Source organism: Bactrocera dorsalis, chromosome 6, assembly GCF_023373825.1.
Source record: "Bactrocera dorsalis isolate Fly_Bdor chromosome 6, ASM2337382v1, whole genome shotgun sequence".
Lineage (NCBI taxonomy): Eukaryota > Metazoa > Arthropoda > Insecta > Diptera > Tephritidae > Bactrocera > Bactrocera dorsalis.
In genome coordinates, this window is record NC_064308.1 from 14,203,038 (window position 1) to 14,224,252 (window position 21,215).

The 21,215-nt window shown below is 35.2% G+C and overlaps 1 protein-coding gene across 2 annotated transcripts; it reads left to right on the plus strand.

Moving 5' to 3' along the window:
- Positions 1 to 625: 625 nt before the first annotated feature.
- Positions 626 to 19,759, plus strand: LOC105224111 (apolipophorins). Of its 2 annotated transcripts, none has more exons than XM_011202103.4 (8): positions 626 to 783; positions 1,173 to 1,255; positions 9,135 to 9,161; positions 9,346 to 16,490; positions 16,554 to 16,774; positions 16,834 to 18,952; positions 19,024 to 19,144; positions 19,375 to 19,759. In XM_011202103.4, exons 2-8 carry the CDS (start codon positions 1,183 to 1,185, stop codon positions 19,695 to 19,697), a joined length of 10,029 nt encoding a protein of 3,342 aa, XP_011200405.1. In that variant the 5' UTR covers positions 626 to 783; positions 1,173 to 1,182; the 3' UTR covers positions 19,698 to 19,759. The 2 variants fall into 2 exon arrangements, with proteins under 2 accessions (XP_011200405.1, XP_029405695.1); XM_029549835.2 differs by having other exon boundaries at positions 682 to 813.
- The last annotated feature ends 1,456 nt before the right edge of the window (positions 19,760 to 21,215 follow it).

The following is a 21,215-nucleotide window of genomic DNA, read 5'->3' on the forward strand; positions in this document are numbered from 1 at the left end:
AATAAAAAAATTGCTTAGAAATAATCAAACTTTAACCGTTAATATCTTTTAAACGGTTAGGTTTACGAAAAACTCGTGAGATACTCGTATTATTTTGTAGAGCATTTAATTTCCAAGAAAATCTATGATGCGAGATATTTTTCAAGTAGTTGGAAGCGGGATACAATTTTTCTATTTGATAATAAGAAAACCACAGAAATATCGAAGGAGAACTTTCTTGCTACAATTAAGAGATAATGATTAAACAGATTTTCGTAGAGGTGTTAAAGAACATATATTATATTTCAGAGTATTAAGCGAAAAAAATATTCGTGTTTTTGACCCGACCTAATATATACATATATATATATTTTTTCATATTTCATATCGCCTCGGGACCACTAGTCATAGTACAGCCCTAAGATTTGACCCGTAGTGAGGGAAGAATATAAAAAATTATGCTTGTGTGAGTAATATACACAAACACATTTATAAATATCAACACAAAAATAAAAATGTTTGTATTAATCATAGTGTTCTCAGATTGAGACGCTAACACAATCGTCGGCTCTAACATGCACGGGCTCTAATTCTTTAACTTCAAAATTATATTTACTGAAGTATTTTTTTTTTTTTGATTATTATTAAGATGTTTTTTGCGATGCAGAAAGTCTATATAAGGGATACAAAGTGGCAAAGTTATGATTTACTTTCAAGTTGTCGTTGCATCCGGTGCCGGTCGCGCTGAAATTTCCGTTTGTTTAAAACCTAGAATAATCTGAATGAAAAAAGAACTGAAATCAGGTACAAATTAAAATTAAATTAATTTCGAAGGTATATAAAAATGTAAACGGTATGTCGTGACCGTCAGTCGCGTTGGCAAAATAATATATTTTTGAAGGACAATTAAATTTTTGGTTAATTATGTTTGCTTTGTGTTCTTTAGTGATCAGCAATGAATATTAAGCTGAAATTTTTAATATGAAAAAAAAAATTAAAAATTTATTAAAACAATAAAAATTAAATCATTGTGTTACCTAAAAAGCGTTGTGTTCAAAACAAAAGTTATTATATATATACATATATACTTTCAGTGATTGCAAAAGAAAGTGCTAATTTAAAATATTTATTTAACATTCCTATCTACAAAAACGCCAATAGTAACTACTTATTTAATTTTATTTCAAATATAGGGCTTGGACAATGAGAGCAGTTAATCCTGGCCTCCTTGAGGCCGTCTTATTTTGTATTTTAGTCATTAATGCTGCAAAAGCAGGTAAGTGAAATCTATATAAAGCAGCACACAAAATCCATAATACTGATTAATTAAAAAAATATAAATAACAAATTTTGAGTTCAGAATGATTTATATGAAAGGTTTATTACAAACCACATTTAATTCATCCTTATGGAAGTTTTATTCCCGAAGTAGTTGTATATTTTATTCTCGTATATGTAGAGGGTTTTCTAATAACTTATTTTCAAAAACGAAACACACCTTTTGATAGGGAAGTTCAAGTGTTTTTTTTTTATTTAATGAGAAGGTGGGAAGGGAAGAATCGGTGCACATAGCCCCGTCTTGTTGGAACCAGATATCAAGATCAACTTCTTGCAATTACGGCCATAAAAAGTTGATTATCATCGATCTACTATTGTGAGCCAAAGAATAGTAAAACTTTTTAATTAAAATTTTCCGTGAAAACCCATTCGCCGATTTTTTTTAAGGTTGGTATGACTGTCAGTGACATCTGTGTCAAATGTCACATCAAAATAATCATTCGTGTTTAGTATACGCTTGTCTTTCTGAAGTCCATAAAGTGAATTCGGCGATTTTTACGATAAGTGAAATTATTCAACAAATTTCTTTAAATTTTGTGAACGGAATAGAATTTCTGGTGCCGAAACATTCAGAATGTTGAAAAAGGCCTTCGGTGATAATTGTTTCTCGCAAGCAAGTGTGCTTGATTAGGATGAATAATTCAGACGAACGACGCTCAGGAAAGCCATCAACATCAACTGATAATCAACACGTCAATAAAATAAAGGAATTGTATCTTAAGAATCAACGATCAACAGTCAGAAATCTTACTGGCATCGTTGGAATATCGGAAGCATCAGTGAAAGTCATTTGGCCCCAAGAAAAGTTAAAGCACGATTGGTTCCAAAATCATTAAATTGTGTCGGAAAACAGCGTCGCGTTTACGACTGTGAAATAATGCTTTCCGACTACCAGGATGTCATGAAACGTAGTGGCTATGAGTCTTCGATCTATCACATGTGTACATCTATCATATAGAATAAATTAAGAAGTTGGTTCAATAGTTTCAGTTCTTGAGTGAGAATAATTTCATGTCACCCTTTTTCTCAAAATCCGCCAAATTGTGGTTTGAGACAGTCTCAATTCTAGCAATTCTTTTATTAAGACCAAAAAATGACAAGAACCCATAAAAAGTTGCAATTGGAGAACGATTATTTGTTAACAATTTTTAATAACTTGAAAACTTTTTCCTTGCGTATATCTTTTCATAATGAAATTGTAAACATTCCTGAATGCAATGAAAAAAAAATTACAGATCATGACACATTAAAATTGTTGAAACGATACCTAGACCCTTATTATCTCCTTTGGAAAATCCAGTATATCATAATAGATTGTCAAATATCTCCCTTCCGCTTTTTTGCTCTTTATTCAATGCTTTATAAAAAGTGTTACTGTGATCGGATATAGTTCAAATATACGCCGCTTCGTTCGATAATCTATTTCCATCTTGACAGCAACTTCATTATACCCCCTCGCAGAAACCCCCCTCCTTATTTGCGAAAAACTCGGACAGCCACTTTTCTCTTTCAACTTTACACCAACAAGAGCGTTCGCCATGGACAGGAATAGGTTGTAATCACTTGGCGCTATGTCCGGGCTATAGGGTGGATGCGGTAAAACCTCCCATCCGAGCTCCCGTAGTTTCTAACGAGTCATCAACGAAGTGTGTGGTTTGGCGTTGTCTTGGTGGAACACTACACCCTTCCTGTTGGCAATTCTGGACTTTTCTGGTCTATCGCCAGCAGCAAGCGGTTCAGATGTTCGCAGTAGATGGTAGATTTAAGAGTCTGGCCATATGGCAGCAGCTCATAGTGGATGATTCCCTTTCAATCTCACCAAACACACAGCAAAATCTTCCTGGCCGTCAATCCCGGCTTGGCCACTGTTTGGGATGATTCACCGGCCTTCGACCACGAATGTTTTCGCTTGATATTGTCATATGTGATCCATTTTTCGTCCCCAGTCAACATCCGCTTCAAAAATGGGTTGAGTTCGTTCCGTTTCAGCAGCATATCGCAGACTTTGATATGGTACAGAAGTTTTTTTTTGCGTCAAATCATGCGGCACCCAAATATCAAAATTGAAGATGCTTTAAAATGGTTTGGTGACTAACTTCCATCTTCTGGGCGATGTCACGAGATGCCACATGCCGGTCTAACTTGATGTTTTCCACGATTTGATCGATACTCGTCGTCACAGGTCTTCCGCCAAGTGGCTTATCCATGGTCTCGTTTTCACCCGCTCTGAATCGTCGAAACCATTCTTCCGAAGTTCGAAGTGATAGAATACCGTCCCCTAAAACAACATTAATCTCAGGGAACGTTTCTCTAACTTTTCCATTAACGAAGGAAAACTTTAAAATAGCGCGAATTTCGGCGTTAGTGAACTCCATGTTTACACGTCTATAACTGTTGAACGCAATATCCAAACTAATTATGCTTAGCGTCGTTTTGCAGGTTATGTTAAGACCTTTCAAAGATGTATAGTATTGCCATATACGAGCTCTGTGGCGCTTTATACATAGCCGCGAAATTCAGAAAACAAAAAGGCGGAAGGGAGATATTTGGCAACGTAATATATAATATTATAAGGTTAATAGTTTCTAGCTTTAAGTATATTTATTCAGAGCTTTAAGCGAATTTTTATATTGAATTATTGAATATTTTATTACGTTGTACTAATATATGCTATACAATAAAAAAATGAATAAACTTTTGATAATATGAATTTTATAGAAAACAACGAACCCTGAAGTAATTTAGTACCAACTTTTCGCATTAGAAACTGCTAATCTAATCTTCAAGAAAATAAAGAGTACGCCAACATCTCTACTTTCACATGTACACAACACATCGTTCAGCTGTCCTTGATCAGATTTTATGCGAACACCAATCAAAAATCAATGTACATACAAACAGACGCTAGAACATGTTTAACAAGTAATGGGGAATCGGTTTTTAAAACTATGTGTTGAAATAAAAAAATGCTTAAAGCAATTTGTATTAACATATAGCACATACTATAAATGAACTAACTCTTTCCTCACAAAAATTATAAAATAATTTTATAACAACTCTGCCAAAGTATCAAAATATCGAAGAACCCTTTGCTGTTCTTCTTTTGTATTGGCGTAAACACCGCTTAAGCGAATAGAGCCGAGTTAACAACAGCGCGCCAGTAGTTTCTTCTTTCCGCAACGTGGCGCCCATTGGAAATTCCAAGCGAAGCCAGGTCCTTCTTCCCCAAGTCTTTTCAATGGATATTGCGTCGAAAACTTGCACAGCTGTCAGCCCAGCCGCTGTTTCTTAATTCGCTTAACTGTGCCAATGTCATCGTATATCTCATACACCTCATCGTTCCATCGAATGCGATATTCGCTGTGGCCAACGCGCAAAAGATCATAAATACTTCGCAGAACCTTTCTCTCGAAAACTCCTAACGTCGACTCATCAGATGTTATCATCTTTCATGCCTCTGCAACATATAGCAGGACGAGTATAATTATTCATTCATTCATTATAATGAGTGACTTATAGAGTTTGGTTTTTGTTCGTCCAGAGAGGTCTTTACTTCTGAATTGCCTTCTAGGTCCAAAGTAGTCCTCGCTGAGGAGAGAGGATGGAGTCATTCTCGCAAGGGAAGAAAGTTTTCTGATTGCCGTTCACTTTGGAGTGATCAGAAACAACTCTTTTACCTCCTCCCGCCCAACCGACGCGAGGGGCGCAATCCGCGAACGAGCGGAATTAGCCGAGTCATAAAAGGCAGGAGAGTTTTAAGCGTTGCAATCTTAAGCTGCTCAGCTACAGAAACAACAATTTCAACAGTTAATATCAGATAAGAGAGATGGGCTACAGACTGACCCATTCATGAGTTTTACATGAAATATTGTACCAAGTATCTCCCTACGACTAGCGAGTGTCGTGAGATTTATAAGTTTTAAACGGTTATTGTAAGGGTTAAGATTTAAACTGAAATCCCAATGCAAATGATTTAAGGCAAAAAGTAAAAAATGTTTCTGAACGGACTCTAACTTATCCGAATGGACTTGGTAACTAGGGTGCAAACCACAGAAACATACTCTAATATAAGCTTCACCAGAGATGTAAAAAGAATTTTTGTGGTAAGCGGATCTCTAAATTCTTTGGACCAACGTTTAACAAAACTAAAAGCGCCTTTAGCTTTAAAAACCGTGGAAGATGCGTGAAGATTAAAATTGAGTTTGGGGTCCATAGTTACTCCCAGATCAACAAAACTGCTTACTTGCTCCAACCTAATGTTTTGTATTCCGTATGAAGTTGGTAGTATGAAGTAGGAACTAGGTTGTTTAAGTCTTAACAACAGATGATATGTCATTAATAAATAACAAGAACAGAATTCTTACCTTGAGGAACGCCTGAAAGAACATTGATTATGTCAGAAAAAGTATCGTTAAATATGACTTGTTGAATTCTACTTGTATTAATAAGATAAGAAGCAACCTATTTGCTGAGATCAAGAAATTAGTGGAGAGATCCGGAAGATTATGTCGTCTGTTATAATTGCTTCAAAAAAGTTTAAGTATTGCAGACAACTTTGCTATTCCCCTATAGTTTTCAATAGATTACCTAAATCCACTCTTATGTAAAGGAATTATAAATGACTTTTTTCATATGGATGGAAATAAGCCTTGCATAAGAGATGAGTTAAATAGTTTTGTTAGGAGTTGGTATATATATATATTTGGCACATTTCTTAAGAAAGCATGATGGGATCATACCTGGGCCATAATTGTGTGATTGTTCTATTATATTTAACTGATATAAGCCGTCTGTTTCGGAAATGGTAAGTGCATTAATGACAGAAATCGGACATAACTTGTGCTGATGTGGAACATTTCTTGGAGATTTTGGAGAGTAGTTGGACTTGGAAAATTCAGCGAACATATTAGAAATGGTGTGATTGTCACTAGACATACTAGACTTGTATAATATTATATTTTACTTTATTTATATAATTATTATAACATATTTTGTTAAGTTCAGCAAACTGTCGACGCAATTTAGAATATTTTGAATAGTCAGCAACTAAACCAGTTTTTTTTTAATTTGAAAGCACACTTCGGAACCTATTTTTCAAATAAGTTTAAAATAGTTTCATTAAAGCGGCACTAAATTCAATATAGCCGCTATAATCTGGCCAAGTTACTTTAGAAAGTTCGTAATTAATCTTCTTAAAAGCCAAGTTGAACCGAAAACAAAGGTCTTGTGTATAATTATGAGCAAAGTTAGCTATGATTTCGATGCCAATTTTCAAAGCAGGATGATACGGGTCCTCTGGCCGAACCAAAGGATCACATCGGACAACAAAGAACATTGAAGCGTTATCAACATAAACTAGATCTAAGAACTTACCAAACTCGTTTGAAATTAAATTAATTTGGTTAAGACACAACTCCGACATATCATCTAAAAACTCATTAAAAAATAAGCGAGTACTAATCGGAATGGTGTAATCATCAATAGATTTCCATGGTACGCACGGTAAATTGAAATCTCCCAAAACAATCATGGAATCAGTATTGTTATTAGCCATTGAGAAAACATTATTTATTAAGGAAGCATGCTGCATATATACAGATAAGTATGTCCAAGTGAGGCGGTATATAAGATAAAGTTAAGTAGATATGGCCACTATTAGCGCAAATGCGAATGCACTTAAATTCTATAAAGTCTGCATGCGGAACGTCGACTTCTTCAGATGGAATTGAAGAATGTACAGCAAACAAGACACCACCTCCTTTTCTGTTCAGCCGGTCATATCTAAAGATTTCGAATTCGCTGTTGAATATTTCATGATAAAAAATGTGGGGCTTTAGCGAAGTTTCTGTGAAAGCAATGATTTTAAAGTTACAATCAATGCTGTTTAAATACAAATCAGTAAGTTTTGTATTAAGACCTCTTACATTTTTTTAATATATAGTCAGCGAATTATTGTTAATTAGTTTTTTGTATTCCCGGGATTTCTTGGCATTTTAGTGATAACTACAGGAGGCTTATCACGTTCATGCTCGAATTCGCACGCAAAGACCCCAGATGGCCAAAATGAGTTATCAAGTATCAATTGAAAATTGTCAGCGGATACGTCGATCTTAAACGACGAAATATCCCTGTTGTATTTGAAATTAAATTTACGCATGTCTGTATCTACCGTTTTTAATTTCGACGAGATGTAACTTTTTATATCATCGACTGTGGTATCCGCAGCAAGTCTCGATATAAAAATTGCCTTTTTCCGCGGTATTACAACTAAGTTTTTATTAGCTGACTTGTAGGTATTTGGAGGCGGATCTTGAGATGTTTTCCGCTTACCATGTTGAGTAACAGTTTTCTCAGTGTCCTGAGCAAACGGAACCTTCTCTCCTTGGGGACAAGGGGAAGAAAGATTAATGAGGTCAATAGTGGGTGGAGGAATTCTTTTTAAGGAAGATACAGTGGTATCTTCATCAGACGGACGTTTACGTTTTGATGAAGGTTTTGGATTCTCTTTCCGAATATTTAGGTATTGAAATGATTGAATGCCTAAATTTTTCAGTCAGGGTTTCAAGCTCACGGCCAATCTCCTTGAAACCATTGCGCGTATCCTTAAAAACTTTAAACAATTCAATTTCTGTTGGTCTGCATTTTAAGCAAGACCAGCGCAATCCCTTACTGTAAAGAATAGAATCCAATATCCTACCTGTCAGTCCAGCACATTTAAGATGGGCAAGCTCATCACAAAGCCAGCAAGAAACAAAGCGTTCCGACTCACCTTTCACAGAGCAGTTCGGAAAGTTACAAGTCATCATGAACAAAAACAATATCAAACAAAAAATATAAAAAAATGTTAGATAATAAAAGTAAAAAGAGCAATGAGAAAAATATTTATAACAAATGAATGCAACAAAAATATATAGTTGGTTATCAAAGATAACAACCAATGTAGCGAGCAGTTTGAGATGCACTGTAACACACGAAAAGTAAGAAACTCGCGAACAGCTGTGACAAAGATTGAAACGAATAAAAACAAGAAAGAAATTTAAACAATCACTAAAACTTAACACTAACAATTGCACTATTTAAAAATGTAGCAACAAAAACTAATTGAAAATGACTCGGCGCAATAAATTATAATTAGCCAACACACAATTAAAGTAAATATGAATTGGTTCATTAGCACAATATACCACTGATACTTAACTTAAAAGATCACTTAGTCCAGATATTTTCAAATAAAGTTTTAAATATAAATTGAACAAATTCGCCAGAGCATGAAACAAAGCACAACTGAACACGAGAAGGGTTGCCAGATATTCATGGCTCAACCAGCTCAAGCACCGCACGACTTCCGGTCTTAGACCAAGTATCCTCTGGGTAGCCAAAGAACTTCCGTTTCAAGGCAAGCTAAAGTGAAAAGGCGAAACATCCCCTCCACTGGGTTGTGCGCTGGTTTGGGATATTAAGTAATTATATTGGCGTCAGAAACATCATGATAAATAAAGAAATTTAATAGTAGTCTGATTTTATATTGACATAATTTGGTTGATATCTTAATATAAACAAATATCTTGTCATGAAAATAAGTGGTTACTCGTAGGCCTTGCTAGCCGTAATATAAATACATACTCGTACATATATTCAGACCTTCCTTTAGCCCAACATATAAAATATAATGATTTTATAAGAGAATTGATAATCCAAAAAAATGAGCAAACTGAGTTTAGAGGAATTATCCATAAATTTTTTCTAATATGTAATAAATTTGACATCAAATACTACGTCCAGAAATAATATTTTCTTTAATTTTTTTCTTACAACAGATATTTGCAAAAGAGGATGCCCTCAATGTAAGTAATCACAAAAGCAATATTAATAGCATATTTGAAATTACCTGATACGGGTATGGAGGCTAATTTTAAAAAAAGTATTTCTAAGGTTGAATTTGAATAGAACTTAATTTTATGAATTGTCCCAATTTATGTGTACGTACAACAGTTCTGAAAATTTTATATTTTATTGTTACTCGTTTAGCTGAAGGTGACATCCTAAAATTTCAACCAGGCCATCTTTACGAATACAATTTCGATTCAGTATTGACCGTTGCCCTCGGCACCGGCTCAACTACAGCCCCTGATGATACAAGCTTAAAATTGATTGGAACAGCTAAGGTTTTCGCTGAAGGGAATTGCGGATATACGTTGCAATTAAGTGCAGTCAAAGTTTCAGCTACCAAAGAAGCCATCGAAAAGAAGATAGTACAGAACATTCAGAAGCCTGTACATTTTATTTTGGTGAATGGAAAAGTTGAACCACAATTGTGCACAGATCCCAATGATAACCAATATGCCTTAAATATCAAACGAGCCATTATTTCCTTGTTACAATCTAACACCGAGGATGGTGCTGAAGTCGATGTTTTTGGGCAGTGTACCACCCACACATCGGTGTCGAATGTTGCAGGGTCAAAGGTTGTAACCAAGGTACGCGATCTAAATAATTGCATCTACCGAGAGAATACTCGCAGTAGCTTTATACATGGGGTTGTCAACCAGGCTGCCGGAGTAAAATCTGCTCATCTTTTTAAGGCGGGCTATGTTAAAGAATCAAAAATAGTGGATGGTATTGTTGAAAGTGTTCATTTGGTTGAAGATTATAACTTCGGTGTCGCCGAGAAAGATGTAAATAGCATACGAGGAAAAGTTATTACAAATTTGAAAATAAAAAATCTAGCTGGGATAACGTCTGCCGCACCACAAACGGGTAACCATGGCGTTTCAATATTTTTTCAAAAACCTGAAACATACGCTACCAAAAATTTAGCAGCTTTAAAAACGACTTTAATACAATTAGTCAATTCACTGGATTCATATGTAAAGAAAGATAGTGCCAAAGGCTTTATTGAACTAATACATTTGATGCGTAATGCTGACACAGATACTTTGCTTGAATTGGCCGCTGTTCCCCACGCGAATACCGTTTTGACCCGCAAAGTATATCTAGATGCTTTATTCCGAACTGGCACTTCTGAATCGGTGAAGTCTATATTCAAGCAATTTAACAAAATGAATGAGCAAGAAAAGTTTCTTGCCATCATTTCATTAAACCTTGTTCAAACCGTGGACAAAGAGACTTTAAGTCAATCTATTATTTTGCTTACGCCAACTGCATCAAAACACGTATATTTGTCAATTGGTTCATTAGTTTCCAAATATTGTCTATCTAAAGGATGCGTGCAAGGAGACTTAGAAGTGATTACAAAGAAATTTATTGATAATTTAAAACACTGCAAAGCTAACACAAGGAAAGATGAAGATCGTATTGTCAATGTATTGAAAGGAATCGCTAATATGAAACACACAGCTAGCAATGCTGTTCCTGCCTTAGCTGACTGTGCTTCGTCTGGGCGTTCAAATAGAATACGTGTAGCAGCTTTACAAGCTTTCTCCTCAGCCAAATGCGATTCAGTACTAACACAAAAAGCTTTAGCTTTACTACGTGATCGAAATGAAGATTCTGAGCTAAGAATTGAATCATATTTAGCAGCTATTGACTGCCCAAACGCAAATGTGGCCATTGAAATTGCAGATATTGTAAATTCAGAGGAAGTTCATCAAGTTGGTGGTTTTATTGCATCCAGTCTTAGAGCGATACGAGATTCAACAGACGATCACCGTGCTCTTCAGCGCTATCATTTGAGTAACATTCGTATTACCAAACATTTCCCAAAGGATCTAAGGCGATACAGTTACAATGATGAAATATCTTATAGAGTTGATGCCCTTGGAATTAGTGCAAGTTCAGACTACAAACTGATATACTCTCAACATGGATTCCTACCCCGTTCGGCTACATTAAATGTTACTACAGAAATTTTCGGAACTAATTTCAATGTTTTCGAAGTTAGCGCAAGACAAGAAAATTTAGAGAATATTCTTGAATATTATATTGGACCTAAAGGTTTGCTTAATAAAGATTTTGATGAAATAATTAAAATGGTCGAAGAGGTGGGCACTTCTGGAGACAGGAGTCGTCGCTCACTTGTTGATGACACAACAAAATTCTCAAAGAAATACAAAACATATGGCAATAAAAACATTCAGGATGTCAACATTGACTTATCACTAAAATTCTTCGGCTCTGAAATGTTGTTCCTTAGTTTAGGTGACCATATACCTAGTTCATTAGATGATATTATCAAAAGTTTTTCTTCAGTCTTTGATAATTTGAAAAAGGAGTTATTATCGCTTAACAAAGAGTACACTTTACATGATCTGTTTCTTGATGTAAATGCTATATATCCCACTGGTCTCGGTATTCCGCTCGAGCTGAATACACAAGGTTTCACAGCCAATAAATTAGAAATAGGAATCAGTTTAGATATTGACAGTGTCATTGAACAGAACTATCTAGCCACTAAATATCAAGTTAAGCTTGTGCCAAGCGTTGATGTTAATTTCAAATTACAACTAGGCTTTAGCGCATATATCTTAGCAACAGGCCTGCAAGTTGAATTGAATCTTCATTCAGCCTCTGGTGCTGACGTGAAATTCGTCCTCACCAATGAGGGAAATGGATTCAATGTAGACATACATTTGCCACGAAATAAGTTGGAATTAATAAATGTAAATGTTAACCACGGTTTTTATATCACGGAACTTGATAAGCCAACAAAGGTGATTGCTTCAAAAAATGATAACAAGCAGAATCCTGATAACTATCAAATGTGCTTTAAGCAATTAGACGTTATTGGAATTAATTTATGTGTCGATGCGGCTGGTATTGCAATTGATAAAAAAGATTCATCAAATTCTGCCGATATTTACAATTTAATACATCCAGTTAGCCTAAGTGTATATACAGAAACAGAGAAGAATTACAATCTGCGTGGTTCATATATAGCCCAGACGAATAGTGGAAGTCAAGAATGGAAAGTAGAGTTGAGTACTCCTGGATCACGAGAACCCCATACAGCTGCAACTACCTTTGAGGTTGGAACAAATCCTCGTACATATGCCAGATTAGCGTTTGATACTCCTCTACATCACTTTGCTCTGGAGTCAGGATTTAATAATGATAACCAGGAGCTAGTATTTTATGCTCAATATGAAGATAATGACAAACTTAACCGAAACAGAATTGGTTTCCTTCGTAATGGCAATGAATATCGTCCCGTTGTTGAGTTACAGGATAAAAATGGTGTTTCTAATGAAATTTTCGGTTATCGTCTGGATGGAAAAGTTTTTTTACAGAAAACTGGTGACAAACAAGCCAAATACATTTTCGACAATTTACAAGTATCAAATAAACAAAATGAACTCGTTGTTCTAAATGGATGGAGTGAATTGGGACCATCCTGGTTAATCAACGAGTTACGAGTAGGTATTGGAAAAGATTCATACCTCGTCAAAAGCAACTTTAAAGTGGAAAAGGGTATATATGATTTTGGATTTTTCATAAACGATGAACAATCACCTCACAACGTCTATGGATCCTCTGCTCATGTTGAATTAGCCGAGCAAGTTTTTGTTGTGAATTTGGTTGGAGCAGCTGCGTCATGGAATGTAGATATCAGTAATGAAGTACAGTACACTATTTCTGAAGGTTCCAATGATTTTACATCCTGTACCTTTAAACATGATATAGCTCTGAAAAATAAAAATAATATTGTTGGTAAATTAAAATTGAGGGGGCAGACCTCTGGTGACAACAAATTGGAACTTGAAACCGAATTAATTCGAGGTAAGAGAGTTGCTGCCATTTCCATAAAATATGATGGAAATCGACATGCACTAGGTGACTATATTTTTGAGGTTCACGGCAAATATAACAAACATTTTGCTGATATCATTGCCAAGTGCGACTTAAACGGAAATCGATTTCTTATCGATAACTCGTTGGCAACTAGTTGGGGTACATCTGTTACCGTAAAAGGTGAACTAGGACAACGTTTTTCAGCTCAGGATATTTATATTGATGTTCACGGTATAGCCCAATTAAACAAGATGGACAAACAGCTGCAATGGATTCTCAAAGTAATCGGTGCACCTGAAAAGACCAACAGTGAGCTGAAAATTTCACGGGATAATGCAGAAATTTTAAAATACAGTGGAGAACTGCAGCATCCACAGGATAAAATATCAAGTGGTAAAATCAATATATCTGTCAAAAATATAGCGGTGTTAAGAGGCGACTATAAAATAGCCAAAAATGGCAAAGGCGAGTCTAATATAGCAATTGAATCACTTAAATCTGAACAAAAACATAAAGTTGATATAAACTCGAAATTTCAAGTTCAAGCACCTAAATATGAATTGGAAGCCACCATTATTTTTGACGATGAGAAGAAAATCTTCCTTAAGACGGAAAATAATGTGGATAAAGTGAAATTCGTAACCAAAAATTTGGTAGAGATTTCAAACCAAAAGGCTTCTTTCGATGCTAATGTTGGTGTTAAAGGAGATTGGCATTCTAACGGAGAATTACAAGGAAACTTCGTTCTTACTATCCCCACCGGTAGTGTCGTAGATGGTAATGTCAAACGCAAAATCTCTACAAACAGTAGAACAGGCAACATACATGGCGATATAGAAGTAGAGGTAAGCGAAACTCACAACAATAAAAAACGTACTTTGGCTTACTCATCACATGTCGACAAATTAAATTTAAAAACGAAAGAAATCTCACAGAATTCTCAACTTACCTATACTGATGTTGATAACAAAAAATTGGAATTGTCTGCTGACATTAACCATTTACCAAAAGATCAAAGCAAATTTGTAGATATTAAATCCAAGCTACGAGGTGATATACTCAATATTCCTATCGATGCGAACTTCGTAGTTGATGAATATGACAAAAAGCACGCCGTATTCCGAATTGACATAAAATCTGCAGGTAGATTTAATTATAATGTTAATGGTAGATATAATTTGGGTGGTAACGACAGTCCTGCAACTTTTGACGTTGAGAGTAATATCCAACTGCCGAAAAGTACCATCCAATCAATTCATTTCAGTTCAAATGGTAAACTGGTGAAGCCTTCTTCCAACAGCGGCACATATTTAATTGAACTGCATGTAGACGAACGTTTTGGTGATAATCAATTCTTACGTTTGAACACAATTTCGAAAGGTTCTCAACAACAAGGAGCATATACTTTTGATTTCGAAACTAAGGAAATGCAGGGACCACTAAAATTAGAGGGTACTTATCAAAATGAACATCAGGGAGATCTAAAAGATGGGACTGCTAGCGGAAAAGAGCGGTATTCATTTAACTTTAACTATAATAATAAATTCGTTAAAACTGCCGCTGATCTTACTTATGTGGGGTTTGATACAGCTGTAGCGCATTATACATTGGACAGCAGTTTCGAATCAGCCAAAAATATTGATGTGGATTTACATCTTCAAAAACTTGAAGTTGATACATATGAGCTTAAATGTCAGGCAAGGAGTGGTAATAATATATATGCATCAGTTTCTAAAACTTACCAGTCACAGTATAAAAAAGGACTTGATATACAAATATCAGTTCCAAATGGCAGTCCAATAGTTATTGTGGGTATCATCGATATCTTAGGTGAATACAAAGCTAAAATTACAGTAGACATTCAGAACGTCATTGGTTTAGATTTGACATCTAACATCGAGTCAACACATCAAGCTATAAATGATTTCTTTGTTAAAGCCAATTGGAACTCAATTAAATTAAACCTTGAGAACTATAATTTAGATGTGCGGTCACAAGACAACTTCCTAATTTTCAATTTGAAAAATGCTAAAGGTGTGATTTTTGCTGGTAGCGCGACATACACTCAAAAGAAGGAGAAAAACAAGACATTTATCGAAGGCCAAGGACAGATGCAATATCAGGGGAAAACACAAAAGACAAATTTCCGTCTCATACATCATATCTTTGACATCAACATGGACAAAGAAGTAGGCTTTTCGTACGCCCTAGATGGTAACTTTGGACCAAAGAAAGGAGTGTCCACTTTAAAGATAACGAATAAAGGAGTTGATGCTAAATTATCAATTTGCGAAGATAAGAAACAATGCACTAATGTGCAGTTGCAATCAATTGTATCCCAAAATAGTCAAGGAATCGATTCATCACAAAATTCATTACTAATTGTTATTGACTTGCGTGAACTTGGCTACCCATACGAATTTGAATTCCAATCAAAGACTATTCGTCGAGGACTCAAGTTGCAATATAGCTTAGAATCACAGATTGTTTCAAATAATAACTTAAAATATATGTTGGTTGCTGACATCCAGCCCACAAATTCGAACATTCAATTAAAATTACCTCATAGAGAACTTTTACTAGAGGTGAAGCAGCAATTCCCTGAACAGGGGAAATTTTTCGGACATTATGAAAACTCTCTAGCCTTCTTCTTTGACAAAACGAACAAACCAAATGACGTCACACGTTTTAAGGCTGTTGCGGATATAACTGGTAACGAGCTCACAGCGATAAATTTAAGCAGTGAAATCAAATTTGAACATCCAACCATTCGCCCATTGGCAATTTCGGGCAAAGTTGACGCTAACGGCCAGCAACAGAGTGTAAAGAGTGAAATTGTTTTCGACATATTCCGCTTACCGGAACAAAAGATCATAGTTTCCTTGCGCACGAAAAACATGCACCAAGCAAACAGCTTTAATATTACAACTTTCGAATCGCTATACTCCAAAGGCCTAGGATTTAATTATGAATTCAGCGGCCATACCGCACTTAATGTTGACTCGCAAGTATTCAGTGCAGCGGCAACCTTACATAGTAGTGCTTCAGATTTAAAGGTCTCAGTGAATGCCTACGGCACAAAGGATCACTGTGATTTGACAGTTTATGTTCTAAATGAGCCCATGTTACAGATTGCAGCAGACTACAATAAACAGAAATATGCCTTCAATACTAACAGTAAATTGCAGCTTTTCAGCCAAGCTCCTATAGAGCTCATAACCGATTTTCAACCAATGCAAGTGAAATTCATTGCTAAACGCAAAGGTCTTATCGATATAGACGGCGATGTAAAACTTGGCAAAGAACTTAAGCTTAATTTACAAGCCACCGGCAAACAATTGTTCAGTGGCCGTATAGCATTAGATGCACGGCACTTCTTGCAGACATCTTATTCCAGTAACAGCGAAGACATAAAATCATTTTTGGTAAATAGACATATCTATATAGATAACTCTTTTTTTTAACTTAATATAAATTTGTTTTCCTAGAATGCTGTTGAATCCGAGACCAAAAAGGATACAGAAGCAACAGTTCAGATAATAAAGAACAAATTCAAATATATACGAGAAGCTGTCAACCAACAAGCGAAATTATTAAAAGATAGTACACCCGACCTTTCACAGCTGAAGAACAACTATGAAGCGAATGTCAACGAAATCGCACATGAATTAGAGAACGATCCAGCTTTGAAACAGATCAGCGAAAGCTGGTAAGCTGTTTTTTAACCTTCTTTAAGTTTATTCAATATTTTACATATATATTTTTCAGTAAAAAAATTTACGCTAAATTTACAAAAGTTGCCGGGGATTTGTCGAAGAATGTTGCCGAATCCTATGAGAACTTATATAAGTCCGTTACAGAATGTTATGTAAAATTAGAGTCTACATTAAAAGAAACGGTGTTGCCAGCATGGGAAAACCTCTTGGTCACCACTTCGAAAGTTCTTGGTGACTTGCGCTTACAATTAGTGAATTTTATCACAGAATTGGTCCAAGATATTTGGATTACTTTAGAACAGTATGGACCAGCACTGAAAAATTATGGGAAAGTCATTAATGACTCATTAAACCCTTTAATTGAAGCCTTCGAAGAACTTGTCAAAGTAGCAGTCGATGCAATTGAAGACATATTCGAAGAACTCAAGGAATATTTAACGAAACTACCATCCCTTCATGAACTGTATAGCGAACTGAAGGAGCATGTGAAAAAGTTGCGACTTGCAGAAAACGCTTTACAATTATTGAACGATGTTTTTGACCAGCTGCATATTTTACCATTGACGCCAGAATCAAATGAATTCTTCGAAAAATTACGTGAATACACAAAAGCTAAGCTAACTAACAATCCAGTAAGTGATGAGCAAGTATTACAGGATCTAACAAAACTCTTGATGAAAGCTCTACGTTCTGTTTGGACTAACTTGAACTTCAACTCGCCTGTGGGATCAACCGACATTTCAGACAATATAATTAGCTCTCTACTGGGTATCACATCAGAATTGTTTGATATTTTTGATAAACTACCAAGTATATTATCATTCCGCTTCAGTGTCTTTAATTTCTTATTAAATGAAAACTGGGAAAATCTTGTCAGCGAAAAATATCTTAAGTCGTGGATTTTCTTCAATGATTTTAATCTACACGGTCACATTTCGGATGGCCATCATATTTTCACATTCGATGGTCAGCATTACTCTTTTCCAGGAAGCTGCAAGTACATATTGACTCAAGACAGTGTTGACAATAATTTTACTGTCGTCGCACATCTTAACAATGGCAAGCTAAAAGCTATAATACTAATCGATCGTGACGGTATCTTCGCTGAAATTTCAGACTCAGCTGCATTAAAAATCAATGGCAAAGAAACTGAGTTCCCTCAACATTTTAACGGCATTCATGCTTGGCGTTTATTCTACACCATCTGGTTATATTCGGAATATGGCGTTGAAATTATGTGCACTCACGATTTGAAAATTTGCAATGTTAAAATAGATGGTTTCTACACAAGCAAAACGCGTGGTCTCCTTGGTAATGCAAATGCGGAACCATACGATGACTTAATTCAAGTAGATGGCACTATAGCTCAACACTATGCTTCTTTTAGTAATGGCTACGGAATCGGAAAGTGCGTACCAATAACAGCAAAACCAGCAGATGAAATCGGTCGTTCCGAAATTTGCACGGAGATATTTAGTCTAGAGTCGCCCTTAACAACTGGCTATATCTTTGAAAATCCCGCACCATATCGCTCGAGGTGTGATGCCGCAGTCGCCGAGGCTTCCGAAAAAGAAAAGGAAGCCGCAGCATGCTTAATAGCTACTGCTTATGGCTCAGCCTTGAAATTAAAAGATATTCCAACTCAGTTACCATCTCGTTGCTTGAAATGCTCTGGTGCTGCTGGACAGCGTGAATTAGGCAAGGAGTTCACTGTTAAAATACCAAATAATAAGGCTGATATTGTTTTTGTTGTCGACCTTGAAATTAGTTCAACTGTGCTTAGCAACTTTGTTGCGCCTGTAATATTAGAGGTACGTGACTCGCTAAAAACACGTGGTTTCACTGATGTACAAATCGGAGTAATTGCTTATAATGAGACTCAACGTTATCCAGCTGTGTTAACTAGTGACGGTGGAAAAATTAATTATAAAGGCAATTTAAACAATGTCCGGCTTAATGGTCCAAAGAACATTTGCTTACACTGCCTCTCTCAGGAGTTGGCGGATCCGAAGGTTGTCGAAATATTCAAGGGCATTGAATCGCTCTTCAGAAGTACGGTACCACAATCAGACGAAAAGGCATTCAGATTAGCACTCAATTATCCATTTCGTGCTGGATCTGCAAAGAGTATTGTTGGGGTCCGTAGTAATACTTTGGATTTCGTCAATTTGGTAATAATTTACATACACAATTAAATAACAAAAATATGACACTACATAAATTCTTTCGTCTTATTTTTCAGTTCAAATTGGTGCGAGCTCACTTAACCGATGCAGCAACAAACTTTAATGGGGCTTTGTTGCACCTGATCGGTCCAGTTAATGACCTATCTGTCGAAAACATTCCTAAAGAAAAGCTAGTCGGTAAGAAAAATAAGCAAGTAGTTAACTAACTTGGTAACTAATATCTTTCCATCAATCTTCGCAATAAAAATTAAAAATATTTATCAGTTCAGCATTTTTTAATTAGTGTCATAAAACAATGACAATTGATTTTGTCAGTATTGTAGAAGTATTACTTCTATTCATTCAAAGTTTTCCTTTCAAACCCTATCTACGAATTATGGCTAATTATAATAAATTCTTATTTTTAGGGTTCAATTCTCGTTTGATTGCTACTTTAGACGGAAAAGATGCCAAAAAACGTCAAAAATTGCAATTCCGAAATGATATCGGCATCGACTTTGCTCTCAACAATGGTGGTTGGGTCTTCACAACAGAAAACTTCGATCAACTGAAACCTAATGAACAGAAAAAGGCTCTTAACCAAGTGGTAAACACGTTAGCTGATACACTTTTCAGGACAGAAATAGTTAGCGAATGTGAATGTGAAGTGGTACATGGTTTGCATGCCCAGCATCGGTGTGTAATTAAATCGTCCAATTTCCTGCCGAACAAAAAACTCAAGGCGAACTAGATTGATGATTTACTATTTACACTCAATTCAATATCTAAAAATGAAAACAATACGAAAAAATACTTATTTTGTTTCAATATAAATAAAGAAACCACAACAAAAAATATGAATTATTTAACTTCACGAATTTTACAGCAAATAACCTCTACGAAGTCAACCGAAAAGTCGAAAACCTCTATATCAAGCTTATATTGTAGTAGCTAAGAAAAAGTCAAGGCTGATTGCAGTTACTTCGGCAGAAACTGTAATTCACATGTTATGTTTTAATAATTATAATATCCGCTAAGTACTTAAAAAAACTATAAATGCTTTACTACTCTTCCATATTAAGAACCAGAGTGGCGGACTATTTTTTTTTAATCTCGTATTTGGGATTATAAAATAAAAAGAAAATTCAAATGTTTATTCATTTATATTATTAATTCATTTAGAGTAACACCGCTTCAAGTTGGCTTCAGTTTCAACCGCATTTATCAGTGCACTCTTATCACGACGAATGCCGATTTTTACTTTGTCTAGTGAGCTATAGATAGACTGCCGCTTCGCATTTTAATTTTTCACTCTAGCTGTAATTAATTTAATTTTCCAGATTTTACGGTTATGTTCCGGGTTTTTGCTTTGTGATTTGACTGAAATTGTTTTTAGATTTTGGTTAGTTTTACAATCTATGTTTAAGCTATTTCCAAAGCTATATATTTTACATAGCATTTTGTAGCTTTCTGGCGTTGAATTTCTTGAACTTGCACTTGGTGTATTTCCTTATTTGTGATTTTTATTTAACAAACAATAGATTGATCAAACTAAAAGTAGACTTTGAACGAAGGCGATTCATCTCGTAAGCCTTTTTCAATATTTTATTTATTAAAAATTTAGTCATTTTATCATGCCTGTGTACCATATAGTACGAATTTATTTGAACTAACTTACATAAAATACACATTTAAATTACATTTTAGCGTTTTCTGTAACTGTTCTTGAACTTTTCGCTTAATCAGGCCTCTTTAAATCTAAACGAGTATAACCCTTAAATGCTCACTGCATCTTTAAAGATACAACCGTTAAATATCACCAATTTTCAATATTAATGATCTAAAAACATTAATACACATGTCACTGCATGAAGAAAATATACACACTTCATAAAGGGTAATACTTCTACTAAATTTTTTGCAACTGAAGGCAAATTTGATAAGCAAAGTAAAAAAAAATATTTTTGTTAAATTAAATAAATTATCGCTTTTGTAATGTAAAATCTCCAGAACTATTTGCATTCTAGACCCGAAAATTTTTATACTGGTTCCGAAGAGAATTTTTTAACGATATATTTTTACTTGATTTTATTTTTCGGTTCCCTGCTGAATACGAGTGAATATAATGGTTGTATCTTTAACCCTTTCAGCCCCAAAGGACTTTTTAAACGATGTCAAACATATATAGAAGTTGCTTATAAGCAACTTAGGGGCTAAAATGGTTAATCATGATCATGAAGTTGATCTATAGGATGTGTAGTTTAAAGAA

Excerpts from the sequence above, each read along its gene's own strand:
- LOC105224111 (XM_011202103.4), top strand. The coding sequence starts at position 1,183 with ATGAGAGCAGTTAATCCTGGCCTCCTTGAGGCCGTCTTATTTTGTATT. Across the intron at positions 16,775-16,833 it reads AAACAGATCAGCGAAAGCTG|TAAAAAAATTTACGCTAAAT; the intron begins GTAAGCTGTTTT and ends TATATTTTTCAG. Across the intron at positions 19,145-19,374 it reads TCCTAAAGAAAAGCTAGTCG|GGTTCAATTCTCGTTTGATT; the intron begins GTAAGAAAAATA and ends TCTTATTTTTAG.